The 14,240-nt window shown below is 35.7% G+C and overlaps 1 protein-coding gene across 1 annotated transcript in view; it reads left to right on the top strand.

Annotated features, from left to right (window-relative positions):
• Polr3C (RNA polymerase III subunit C) overlaps positions 1-14,240 on the top strand; it is a 32,341-nt gene that overhangs the window by 4,236 nt on the left and 13,865 nt on the right. The window contains exons 2-6 of the mRNA XM_081770942.1: positions 2,365-2,489; positions 7,040-7,173; positions 8,287-8,560; positions 10,902-11,113; positions 13,355-13,508. Of these exons, the coding sequence (XP_081627068.1) occupies positions 2,365-2,489; positions 7,040-7,173; positions 8,287-8,560; positions 10,902-11,113; positions 13,355-13,508 (899 nt within the window). The remainder of the gene's footprint in view (positions 1-2,364; positions 2,490-7,039; positions 7,174-8,286; positions 8,561-10,901; positions 11,114-13,354; positions 13,509-14,240) is intronic.

The following is a 14,240-nucleotide window of genomic DNA, read 5'->3' on the forward strand; positions in this document are numbered from 1 at the left end:
GAGAACCGGTTTCAGTCACTGTTATGTTCTAAGTAAAATCGTACCGGGTAACCTAACAATTTTTAATGTTTTAAGAGAATTTTTGTGGGTTTGAAACTGGAAAAAAAAAAAAAAAAAAACTTTGAGTTTTTCGTCCCACGTATATGCCGGTTAGGCAAAAGGAGACGGTTATGGTGAGTAATGAATGAAATGGTGGAATGAATAAAGTGGGAGGAAACGGGAGAACCCCGAGAAAACCCACGCACACGGAGGGCAATTCTAAAAGTTAAAACCCTGTATTAGATACTATTTTCGACCTTCGGTGTATTTCTGCTCACTGTACAACAAATGGAGCCCTACTAGTATGAAACCATGACAAGTGCCGTTGAAACTCGTATCATTGCCAAAAACCACTAGTTCTCACTACCTTTGCTTACGTATCCACCCACCGTCACTGACGCGCCAGCTTCCTTCAGATACACCCCTGCACTAACCAGCTTCGGCCTGCCGTGACTAGGTTAGGTAGTGTTCGTGTTTTAGTTTCCACCTAGCACAGGTTGGTTTGTGATTTATGCGCTGACGGTTTTACGCCGCGCTATATTTATACGCGAATCCCAAGTAACTTGGGAAAAAAACATTCTCAATGAAGTGAGCAAAATAATGTAAATCAATGAATAAACATCCAAACTAACTTTATGTTGAATTTCTTTTAACACTGCGAATTACTACCAAATTCTCTGGAGAGGTATACAATCTGAAAATGTAAGAGGAGAAAGTGAAACGGTAGACATCTATGACAAGGTAGAGCTTCCTCGTGGCTGTGTGGATAGCATACGCGCCTTTGGCACTGGAGACCTGAGTTCAATTCCCGGCTGTAGCTTATGTGGTTCGGATCCCACGTTATCTGTAGGTCTGTGTCTCATACAGCCTCGCTGCTGAAAGGGATGTTAAATCATATCCAGAAATCGATGTAAGACTAAGATAAAGTAAACACTTTAGATAGTGAGGGTGACAAGTCTTCCTACCCTCCCCAACACAAATCATATAATGGCATAACAATTATAATAAATAGTCTACTATGTTTAGCCATTTAAAAGTGACAATGTAACTCAAACGCCACCGAAGTACTTTCGTAACAATCCGTCTCGGTATACCAGCTAACAAGCTGGAGCCTATTCCGTTTTGGGAAATATCAAAGATGATAAGACTGGCTGAGGGTCTATCCGTAGGGAGCAGGCGCGTTTGTGACGGTAGGTATGCCCATAAACTAAGTTATTCTTACAAACTACAGTCACTAGTGATATTACAACTTGCATGCCATTTAGTCCTACTCGCTCGTGTAGTGGCCAGCGTGTGTGCCTTGGGAAAAGGTTCTAGAACGTTGTTCTGCATATATGAGTGAAGGTGGGTTAGTAGCCAGATTTTTTTTCTTTTTCTTTTATTACAACTCAGTGGGTGCGGGCCAATGTTCTGAATCCTGCTATGTGCACATGGCTCCTGGCTCGATTAATCATCCATCTTTTTTAGGCTAAAGAGCATAACCGAGGGATTTGACCTTTTTTTTTTTTTTAAATGCATTCTTGGGATGCTTAGTCAATTGCAAAGACACTATTTTTGCTATCTAATACGTTATCGCGTTATAGAATCAACGTAAAAACCGTAAATGCTTTATTTCTACCATTTCTGATTTGAGTATCACCTATCAGCAAACTCCTAACTTTTAACCTTCAACATCCTGGCCAATCAAGTAGTTCTTGATATATTTTATCTCCTGGACGATCGAACAGAGAGGTAAATTTATAAAAGTGTTTTAGTAAGCCAAACTTTTCAACTAAATAATTCACAACTGTTCCTTTCTATCTGCGAAGCTCTTTAATTCTAGTTTTTGAGTTGTACTCTTTTTGTTCTCCGTCCAAGGCTGCTGCATAAGTGATCGAAATTATCAATAAAAATTGAATCATAGGACACAAATGTGGGATAATTTATTTTGATTAAAATAGGTAATTTGTTTTCATTCTACTTACGAATATTATGTACAAAAATAAACCACTGTCAGGCTATAGGGACTTCTAAATTGATACTCTCATGTTGAAGTTGTATTTCTTACCGTTAGTTTACATCGCCCTCAATTACTTTGTTTACGTGACAATTCGTGTATTCAGAATTACTTGTAATCGGAGCAGTAAGTCAACACATTGAGCTGTGTGTGCTCAAAGTGTAATTGTTGCAATAAAATTAAACCTAACCTTACTTCAATGTTGTAAATGAATAACTAATTCTTTATAAATCCATATTTAGAATGAATTGGCTGTACTTAATATTTGAATCTGAATCTTCTGAATCAGTGGTTTCGTTTCTTTTTTTTTTTTTTTTCTTTCTTTTCAGACCAAACAGGCGCTGTGCGTTTTAATCCAGTATGGTTTGGTTTCTTTCGGGCCCGGCAAGGTTCCAGATGTAGCAGAGTATGAATTATTACCTCAAAAAGTAGTTCTGTTTCTTCGCTATCCGAGGTAAGGTGAAATGAGAAAGGTTGTAAAAATCAAACAGTAATTTAAAATTTTAGAAGGACAAGAGAATGGTTTAAGGGAGCTCTTAGTTCTTTAATATTTATCACTTGTAATTGCATCTCAATTTTATCTTTGCAAATACTAATTCATATTATTGGCAAAGAAAGAAAGTCCTATTTGCTGATGAACGCCGTAATATTACGCAGATAAATGGTAAACTCTCCTCTGTATCCTGTGTAAAAATTTTCGCGAATACAGAGGCGAGTTCACCAGTAATTATTTATATGCTTCAAGCAACTAAACTATTCGTTTTTATGGTAATTATATAGTGTATACGCCTTAATTCAAATGAACATATTCATGAGTAACCAGCTGCGCATAACAGTTTGTAATAGACTAATTCGCATACTCTGAGAAACTGATTCTTGTTGATTCTACTGATTCTCTATATTAAATTCGGGCACGGTGGCTCAGTAGTAGAGCGTTCACCTGTGGTGCGCGGGGTCTTTAGTTCGATCCCAGCTGGCGTCAAGTAGGCTTTGTGGTGGACAAACACCGTATTCTTGAGTTTTTCTCGGGGTTCTCCCGTTTCCTCCAATTTCATTCATTCCACCATTGCATTCATTTCTCATAATCACCATCTCTTTTAATCTAGCCGGCATAACCGTGGGACATAAAACTGAAAGATTTAATTTCATTCCTATATTAAATTATAATAATGGAATAACCTTGACCCATCGCACTGAAATGACAAGTCTAGCTCGTCATGGCCTCTCGGTGCCAAATCGCACAATGACGAGCTACACTTGTCATAAAATTTAAACTATTGTAGCATCACGTAGGGTTACTGTATTGATGTTTTGAAAGTTATATAATAATAAACCATCTATAATGCACTTTTATAACTTATACCTCAATTATGAGAATTCAGAAAATAAAAATCGTAGTGGAAGGAGTTAAATATTTTTCTTGTGTACAATTACTCATTATTTTAACACAACTAAGCCAAATCCATTAATCATACACAAAGAACGCATATTATTCATAATCAATATCTGTAAACCTATTTGTGTTCACCGTTACAATTGTAGCTTACAATTTTGGCTAATTGCGCTTTACCCATTTACGAAGCAGTTAATACGAATGGATTAGGAAAATTTAGGTAGGAAATTTTATGTACTGCATATGGTCTATTATTTGAAAAGGAATGCTCCTACCGTAATTAAACTTTCTAAAATAAATACCAACGCTAAACGATGTTATATGTGCGTCAGCGTTGAATTATATTAATTCGATTTTTATTTGTGTTGTTAAATTATAGAAGCTAATATGGTGCAGACCATTAAATTTATTATAGATCTGTTGATGATATGTTATTTTTGATAAAAGGCTGTTTTAATTGTACCTTAGGCTTTGTTTATTTCCCTTTCTCTCTCCCTGTCTATCTGAGTGTTAAGGTTTGGATCTTTAATACGTATAAAAATGATTCAGATGTTTTTCTTTTAATCGGCTACGCTGATTCATGCAAAACGTTGTATGTCATTTAGTTTTTTTGCTGAATTCTTTTCCTTAGAATTTCTAGTTTTTTATATTGCGTTTAATCATGCCTGTATAAGTACTGTTGGTTACACATCTAACTTCGTAATCATCAGAATAAGTTTCTGTATGTAGTAGGTAATCAGTGCTAGAATGATTAATGAAAAAAAAAAAAAATACAGTACTTACGATTCGATTCTTCTTAGATTTAAAAAGAAATAATTCATTTATAAAATAAGAATTTTTTTTAAGTCCATTTGAAATATCGTGTGTCCTTAAGATGTGCTCAGGCTTCTGGCATCCTTTGCGTACAATGGGACGCCATTTACATTCGCGGTATCAGTCTGTATGCTTCGTAGCGTGAGGTTAACATGTTTAAGTTTATTGAGCGGCTTGCCGACTGTGAAGTACAGGCAGTCATCTGGTCCCTAACAGCAAGAAACATGACAGCTTCAAATATCCATCGCTAGATATATTAAAGGTATGGTCACAATGCAATGAGTATCAGTAAAATGCGAAAGTGCGACAGGTTGTAAAACTCAAGATCTGATCATGTATTTTGGCTGGGAGATACGTACAATACAGTCCAGAACTTGTGCTTAGCAACTTACTATCTTCTCATTTGAAAACCTTCCTGAACAGCGAGCGTTTAGACACCGATGAAGAAGTGAAAAGGACCGTGAAGAACTGGCTATCACCGCAGGCGGTAGGGATCTGTGAGGAGGGTATCCGAGAACTCCTTGTTCGTTATGATCAATGCTTAAACCGGCAAAGAAATTACGCAGAGAAATAGAAAATTATATGTAAATTCAAAAAATAATTGCTTTTTGTGAATGTACTTGGTTCGTTTTCATTGCAGAGCAAATCTTAGTTAAAACATAATCCTTATATATAAGGAAGTGCATAATAATAATAATAAAAGAGAGAAAGAAACTTAATTCCACACTTTGTTCTTAGGTCTGTTTAGGTGTCATGTCAAAATAAAGTTCTTTAAGTGTTTATCTCGTTTAATCTCTGGCCATCATTCCATTTGCTCGAGGTTAGTTTCTCGGAACAATTCGTGACTTCACTTATTTGCGTGCTGAGAAAGAAATGTCTCAAGACGTCTTCCGAGTGAACTACTAAACCATGTTTGAATGTTCCAGGTCATCATTTTCGTTTCTCGAATTGTAGTTCGTCTTTAGCGATCAAGAGAGCAGGTTTTGATATTAGTAGCTTTCCTTTGTCATAAGTATACATATTTAAAACGTAGTGTCGATATAAATTGTCCGGTCAGTTAACAAGTTTTGAACATAAATTAATAATAAGTAGCATAGTAGAACTCTTTTCTTGATACATGGTTAGCGTAAGCGTCTTCGGCGTGAAAGACTCGGGTTCGACCCTTGGCGAGATTTCATATAGTTCAGATCCCACGTTAAGTTTAAGATCTGCTCTCACGTAGCTTTGAAACTTGAAAGGGACACTAAACTCCAATTCACCACCAATAAGCAGCATAATTATAATTCTAATAATAGTAATGTAATAATAATAGCGTAATAGTATTTTCTAACACGGATCCTAACTGTCCTATTTAAAGGGGCTGCAGTGACTCAGTGGTGGAGCGTTCACCTCTAGTGCATGGGGTTCTTGGTTCGATCCCACCTCACGTCAAGTGAGCTTTGTGGTGAACAAACACCGTATGGGCGGGGCTTTTAGGGGTTCCCTCGTTTCCTCTCACTTTCTCCATTCCACATTTCTATTTCATTCATTTTTCATCATTACCGTCTCCTTCAGCCTCACCGGCATAAAAGTGTGACGTAAAACTTAAAGATTTAATTTCATTTTTTCTCCTATTTGATAGCTGATATGTGAGACTGGTCAATAGACCATGCCTAATACGTAGACAGCATCTTAAGTGGTCACAAATAGTGAATAACTAATCGAAAAAATTAATCGCTAACGTTAAGGAACAAGAACAGCTCTCTCCAATGATCCTCTGGCTAGGACTCGCGCCTTTGTCACACCGAGTCCCCGGTTTGATTTCTCCAGTAGAACAACATCGAATGCATTATGGTGGTTCGGATTCCACCTTAAACTGCGGGTTTAACTCTCGTATAAGCCTCGCTGAACTTCAACATTAAGAGACAATTTAATATCATAAGCATTATTATTCACCTGCATTTTTAAAAAAAAATGCATAAACTAATGTACAATTCATTTCGCTTCGCTCAATTTATGTATGATTTTAACGTCAGAGAGATGTTAGTGACAAGATACACACAAGTATGTGTGTTTATTTTGTTAGAGCCTAACTTTGAATTAAATGAACTCTATCTGTATTTAAGTGTGTTTATATATATATATATATATATATATATTTGAGAAAGGGAGTGACCAATTTTTAATGCGGTACAACCTCCTTTATGCGGCCCTCGACAATCCGGATCAAATTTGTAGACATTTCAGAAAAGAGCTGTCGACACATGCAAATGATGCGCACCAGCTGACAAACATCATGGCGTATTTGGACCATCAGTCCCACAGCACTCCAGCTGAAATATTAATGATGAAGCGTTTGCGTGACCGTGCTTCATTCAAACGCAACACATGTTTGAGACAGAAAACAGTGAACCAATTCTTTGTTAAAGTATCGTAATAAACGGTAAGTCTGCTTATTTAAGAATTTGATTTGCTTGTTATCCATATTACCCGGATTTTTTCGATTTTCGGGATTGCCTTTGATCCCAGTTAGTCCGGATAAACGAGGTTATACTGTACTATTTAATACTATGTATACACATAGATCTACATTGTTTATTGCAGTATGGATCTATCTAAACAAGATAGATCCATACTAATGCTTTTTAAATATTGTATATAGCTGGAATAAAGGGATCTGAAACAGAAAGGAAAATTGCTTGAAAATGTCTGAAAAGAAATGAAAACTTGAAAAGCAGTGTTACAAGAACAATTCGTAACACTTCGTGATCGTGAATGCCTGTGCTTTTATTGAGTGCATTTTTTTCTTCTTTCTTCAGGTATTTGTTTCTTATTAAGAAACTCTATGGTGACGAAGCCGAAATGCTTGTTGAAGAGCTACTCAGACATGGACAAGATACGGCGTCTAGAATTATTCTGAGAGCTGCTAAAAGACTGAATGAAGCCATGGAAGGTAAAATTGGTGTGTCTGAAATTTAAAGAGTAAAAGTCTGGAATCTGTAGATTATTATGCTGCATACTGGCACGGTAAAGTGGAAACCAGGGTTCCATCTCCGGCCCAACGTCATATTTTTACTGTAAATTTCATTGTACATATATGTATATATCTTCAGAGAACTTGGTATACGATAAAAACATGAACTTTTCTCTGTTTCTCTACTTTATATTCTAGGATTCTGTTCTATAATGTTTGTTAGCTTTCAAATTATTCTTTCTGCTTTTAAGAGGAACACTTCACTCGGCTATAGATTCAGTGGTAACATTAGATAATGGAATTAGTTCTTATTCGGAACCGAAAGTGGAGCTCAGAGGGTTGGTTTTTGAAAATGTGTTTATTTAAACTAACCAGAACTTAAAAAACCTAACCAGAACACAATAAAACTGTTAATATTGGTTAGCAACCTTGACTTCCTAATAAAAGAATACACAGCCTAATTTGTCACCCTTCAGTGAGCCACTATCACTTCGGTGAACTTCAACAAATTCCATAGGATAGGAATTCTGCATTATTCTTGTCCGGTGAGATGGTGAGAGAGAGAATCATTGAAACCGTTGCAGCTGTGTTGTTTAACAGACGCTTAAGGTAATTCTTTTTAGCTAATTATACGTGTATTGAAATCAGGTGTGAATTAGATAATCAAATCAGTAACGTTTTCTTTGTTTTTAATTACCGCGTTAGTTTCAGGAAGATTACTTGCAGGGAAGGTGAGAGGAGAGTCGTAGATTTATTGAATAGTTTTGTGATTCTCTTGTCTCCCGTTTATCCATGTTTGAATGATGTAAGGTAGACATTGCATCAATAATAATAATAATAATAATAAAAAAAAAACAGTCTTGAGCTTGTTTACATACTAGAGTGTGTTAATGAAACTGGATCTGGACACTTCCAGAAGAACTGTAAAATTAATCAGAGGAGGAGTGGAGGATATTTCGAAAAAATATCTAATATAAAGTGATCTATTTGGTAATAAAAGCTAGGTCAAACTTGAACTCCCTCGTAATTTAAATGGTTTTGACATAATGTACAGTTCACAAATAATATTGAATTAGGCACTTCTTATTTCAGGTCAAAACAAATCTGTGTCGTTAGTTGTACTACGCGATAAATTTACAGCGCTGGTGACAAACCAGTTCATCCAACGATGCCCGTCCCCAACAGAGCAAGGTACTGCGTCAGTACCTGTGTTAAAAGTTAAGGAGGGAGAGCTGTACTTAGTTCCAGATATCGATATTAAAGATTTGACATTGAAAGCTCAATCTAGAGCTGAAGATTTGGGAAGTCAACCAGATGACAATGTCTATTGGCGCACCAACTTCGATCGGTTTCATCAGGAGTTCAGGTAATTTGAGTTTCTATTTATTCATTGATCCAATAAGTAAAACAAGTACGACCTACTGCTCTGATAAATTGCCATTATCTTTAGGTATGTTAAATATTTTGAAACAAAGTAATGACCAGTGGTGGAGGTGAAAGTGTGCCTCGTACGAAGCTCGTGCTATGAAGGGATGTGGAGGGAGATACAGATACAGAGCTCCATTCTTTCTTGACTTCAATCATATTGGAGATGGATGGTCAACACGACGCCAAGGCCTCTTCTTATTCCCAGGTACGCACATTATCTTAAGGCTAAGTAAGTCTCAGAGCCTCTAGGTGTGGAGACGATGAAAAATGTATCTGGTTCTGATCTCCTCGGAAATCGAACCCGGGTCCCCTGCGTTGCAGCCAGATGCTCTACTGCCTTGGCTACACGTGCCAGTACTGACATTTTTATTCTTGAGAGTGTTATAATGCTAATAATTTGAGTTTGTATCAGGTACATAACTCAGGCGATCCCTACAGAAATTAACAAATGACATATTTCAGCCTTGACTGGAAGTGACCGCTTGGGATCAGCGGTCTGAAATTTGACTGACATTTCGATGTGAAGTTGAGTGTCGAGATAGCGGAGATGTAACCGACAGGGAAGGTACGACAGAGAGACAGAAGAATAACAGTAGTGTCCTTTAGGGATCTATAACATAATGAACATTAACTCATGATGGCTGGATCTTTTACGATTCAAAAATGATACTTGCAGAAATACTTCGAATGTCAGTACATTACTTTTTGCGTGACAGCATTCCAGTACGAGATGGTAATACCCGTAGTAAGGGTACGAGACTTTTAATGGTAGTGTTAACATAATACTATTAGTAGTACGTAGCAAGAGGAGGTAATATTTGCAGTAATATGTGGCAATGTTTGTTTTTCGCAACATCATGGATGCATTTTTCCGAACAAGTTTTCAAGCTGTTACGAATTTCATTCCTCTACTCCCGTCCGCCCCCTACACCCCACGATGGTAAGATTCCAACCGAGATTTGTAGTATTTTTGTTTCTTCCTTACGACATAAGTTTTGCTAGTTTTCCGCTCAATTATTGCGTGAACTAATACTTCTATTGAAACACTGTGTGTGACAACGTTGCTTTTTGAATTACCATTGGCGCGACTACTAGTGTAAAGCCAAAATTGCTGATTCGATTTTAAAAATTCTAACACTTTAGATTGAAAACCTGTCAGATTGAAGTCCAACAATTTCACTGTTTTTACATTTTTTAAATCAGCACTCATAAGAAAGTTGGCCTGTGGCACGGGACTTTTGTTACATCCTTTATATATTTAAGTAAATGAAATCGAACATTAGAGATACCTTTTAGTGAAATATTTATTGCAACTTAGTGCCTTTTACACTGTCTATTGTGTTTCTTTATATTCGGAAATGGCAAAGAATATGCCGTATTTACCTGCTTGTAAGCGTACATTTTTTAATCGTTTTTTCTTGGTTCAAAAGATGATCCTGGGATATTTTTTTTCAGACAAAAAATAATCCAGCTCCTAATAGCATCTGGATGCTGGATTAATACCGAAAATTATGTTCTATGGGGTCTGACTCATACTAATACTATGGCTGCGTGAGAGTAGACAACATTTTCGAAGAGTTATATAAAAAAGTAAATACACTGTCTCACTGATCACCGGATCTCTGAAACTATATCAGATGTAAAGTTGTACTGTAGGCTGCAGATAAAACGGGATTTTCTGACCTGTGACCCTTGAAGGGGAAATAGAGGCTTTATTGTTTTCTGTTCTCCAGATCTTCTGAACTATTAGACGTAGAATTTGAAGTTTTGTTTAAATATTTTCCATGTTCTCTAGACTGATCGATAAAATGAAATTTTACCCGTAAGGAAGAATGGGGGAAGTATTTGTAACTCCAGTAAAATGTAACTTGCATAAACAAGTAGTTTGAAAAAAAATGTATATATTTCGAATAGCTTGTTGTTCTTGTGCGAAAAACGAACATTCTGCTAATAACTGAATTTGCAATATTATCCACCTTTGCAGGATCACTTCTAGTTACTTTAAACTATAAATCCACGTTGAAAAGAGTGTTAATCTCTAGAGAAATATATTTACATCTGTAGAAATAATTGTCACTTTGCTAAAGGTATCAAAGTTTCAAATTGATCAAAAATGAGTTATGCTGTTTTTCCAGGATCATCAGAAACCAAATGATCAGTCCATTTAGTTTTGGCGTAAGTGATTCCATTCTGCTTGTATGTATTGACATACTGTTCATCAGTGTACTGGGCAGAAGTATTGAACGTAAACTAAACAAATATATTACTTTTATTTCCAGGGATCAGATCATGATATCTGCCATAACTAGGAGAATTGATGAGAATGCAGGTGAACTTATGAAGCATCTTCTTAAGTTGATGTACCAACGAACAGATGCTTGGTCAGGGACATCAAATCCCATTCCGTTCACAGAAATAAAGGAGTCAGTTAGGAGGCAAGGAAATCATCCAATTCTTTTGCAGTATATAGATCAATATTTAAAAATCCTCGGTGAGTTTCAATTATATATTTCACAAATGAAAAGATATTTGTTTATGATGTGCATCATCACACATGAATTACTTTGTGAATCGAGATCATTTTCGGTCAGGTCATTGATCATCACCTGGGACAGGTTCTCATCAGCACTATTTTTGAAAATCCACCTCAAATTGCGACAGTTTTGAATATTAACACGTTATTATTTAGGTGGCTGCCTTCTTCCTTTCTTCATTCTCTTCGTTCGTCTGATGTCAGGAAGTAACATTACATTGAGTAACAAATTAGGGAGTGAATATTTCAAACAGCAAACAGTGAGGTGTGTTGAGAGTACTTCACTACTCGGGCTTTCCCTCCTTCGAACGCACTGTTGCCAAACTTCCTATTTTAAGAGACTTTAAAAAATTCAGGCGCGCAAATATATTTTGGAGAAATGTGTATATTCAGAACTCGCAGTATTTTAATAATTCAGTAAATTTTTAGTTTTACGTAAACATGAAAAACAGTAATTGTTTTAAACAGAACATTTCATACATTGTATATAAGACACTCAGTACATTGTATATTATTCGAAGATTTACTCCATAATATAAATTTTAAAAAGATGGCTATTAAGAGTCTGCCTTACTAAAAATAATGCAAAATTTACCATTTTTCTTTTGCTTGTTTATTCATCAGAGAAAGGAGATAATGAAATGCAAGTCACCACAATCATAAATAATGTTATTCTATAACAGAAAATATGAACCTGAAGAATGTTCAGTGTTGCCATCCATAGAAATTACAGTGTTGCTAGAAAAACAATTTCCCTAAAATCTAAGTTAAGGCAGCGAGTAGAGGAACAAATTCAACTGCATTTGGTTACGTATCATATTGTTTTGGTTTCCTGTGAACTACTTTTTAAATAACAGTTGTATTTAGTTTGTAATAAACAAAATAGTTTTAACATACAGTTATTAAAACTAAATAATGATGTTAATTAAAAAGTAATTCACAAGAAACCAAAACAACATGATACGTAATCAAATGCAGTTGAGTTCGTTCCTCTACTCGCTGCCTTAACTTAGATTTTAGGGAAATTGTTTTTCTGGCAACACTGTAATTTCTATGGATGGCAACACTGAACATTCTTCAAGTTCATATTTTCTGATATAGAATAACATTATCTATGATTATGGTGACTTGCATTTCATTATTTCCTTTCACTTATGAATAAACAAGCAAAAGAAAAATGGTAAATTTTGTATTATTTTTAGTAAGGCAGGCTCTTAAAGTCTGATTCTCTGCTGATCATCTGATCTCTGCGGTGTCATACAAGTACAATGTTAATACTCTTTTTAATTACTTTGGGAAATCCGGATTAGATGCTGAGTGTGAGCTTATGTGGTTTGGATACCACGCTAACTGTAAGTACATATTTCTTATAGCTTCGCTGCTGAAAGTACACTAAACTCAAATCATCCAATCAATTGTCTTAATACTTAACGCAAGCTAGGGTCACGGTGCACACTCACCTCAGGTGCATGGGGTCGCTAGTTCGATCTCATCTCGCGTCAAGTGGACTTTGTAATTGATAAACACCATGTGCGTGGGTTTTATCTGGGTTCTCCCGTTTCCTCCTACTTTTTTCATTGTACCATTTCGTTCATGATCATTACTTCCTTCCTTAGAGCCTCGCAGCATAATAATGGGACGTTCAACGAAGTAACGCAAGCAACCGCCACAACACCGATTTATTACTGTGCTTACTCAAATAAGGCTGCTGCACTTTATGCACATATCGAGAATACTGGGCACACATACATCTTACAAGCAGTTTTCCTGCTTAGTATCGTACACACGTCCAACTCTGGTTTCACATGAAGCAAATTGGTCTTGTTTGCTATTAGACACGACAAAATTTAATTAATAATAGGTGGAAAATATTGTAACTAATAACTGAATACGAAATTGAATAGATTTCACCAAATTTGTTATGTGGGAAAATAAAAATTGTTCTAACCTAGAATGAACCGTGGAACCGCATACACTGAAGGGAATATGCTAACTGTCCAAGTAGTATGGTTTGACAATGTGGCCTTGCTTTAACATTTTCAATTGGTAGTGGAATTCTCTTTTCGTTTGAAGTAACCTTTCCTGTAGATAATACAGTTTCTTGAAAAGATAAGTTGTTTTCATCTGGTTTATTTCTGTTTTCAAGTAGACGAATTACTTGGCTCTGTATAAAATTGAAAGTATTTCTTGATTTTTCAGAAGACGACTCGACGAGATTTATTAACAAAGTTGGCGACAGTGGAGGAGGACAGTTCAGTGTGAATATAAAACATGCATTCTTACAGCTGACATGGGCAACTGTTGAAAACGTTGTTCTTGAACGGTTTGGATCCAAAGCTGCAAGGATATTCAGGTATTATTCAATACTGTAGGTTGAGTTTATACTCCTATTTGAAGGAGTAATTGCTTTTGTATTGTCTTTAAGTATTTTACTTTGTAGATAAGACATAAAATAGATGACAAATAATAAATAAATAAAAAAGTGTTGTGAAACAAACAACAAATGATGTGTGAAAAAGATTAATGGTACAAAAATTATGCATCTTACTCTGGTTTTCAATATGATACACAAACTATGTATCTTACTTTGCTTTTCAACGTGATACAGAAACCACGTATCTTACTCTGCTTCTAAACATGATACAGAAACACCGCATCTTATTGTGATTTTCAATGACACAAAAACTACAAATCTTACCCTGATTTTAAACATGGAACAGAATCTACAGATCTCACTCTGCTTTTCAATATGATACAGAAACTACATATCTTATTCTGCTTTTTAACATGATACAAAAACTACGTATCTTTGCTTTTCAGTATGATACAGAAATTACATATCTTACTCTGCTTTTCAACATAGTACAAAACATGTAGATATTTCATATCTTACTCTGCTTTTAAACATGGTGCTGAAACTTACAGAAACTACATATCTTATTCTGTTTTTCAAAATGATACAGAAACTAAATATTTTATTCTGCTTTTCAAAATGGTACAGAAACTACATAGTTTACTTTGCTTTTCAGTATGATTCAGAAACTACATATCTTAATTTCCTTTTGGACATGGTACAGAAAGTACA

This window comes from Thermobia domestica, chromosome 9 (assembly GCF_964235325.1).
Source record: "Thermobia domestica chromosome 9, izTheDome1.hap1.1, whole genome shotgun sequence".
Classification (NCBI taxonomy): Eukaryota; Metazoa; Arthropoda; class Insecta; order Zygentoma; family Lepismatidae; genus Thermobia; species Thermobia domestica.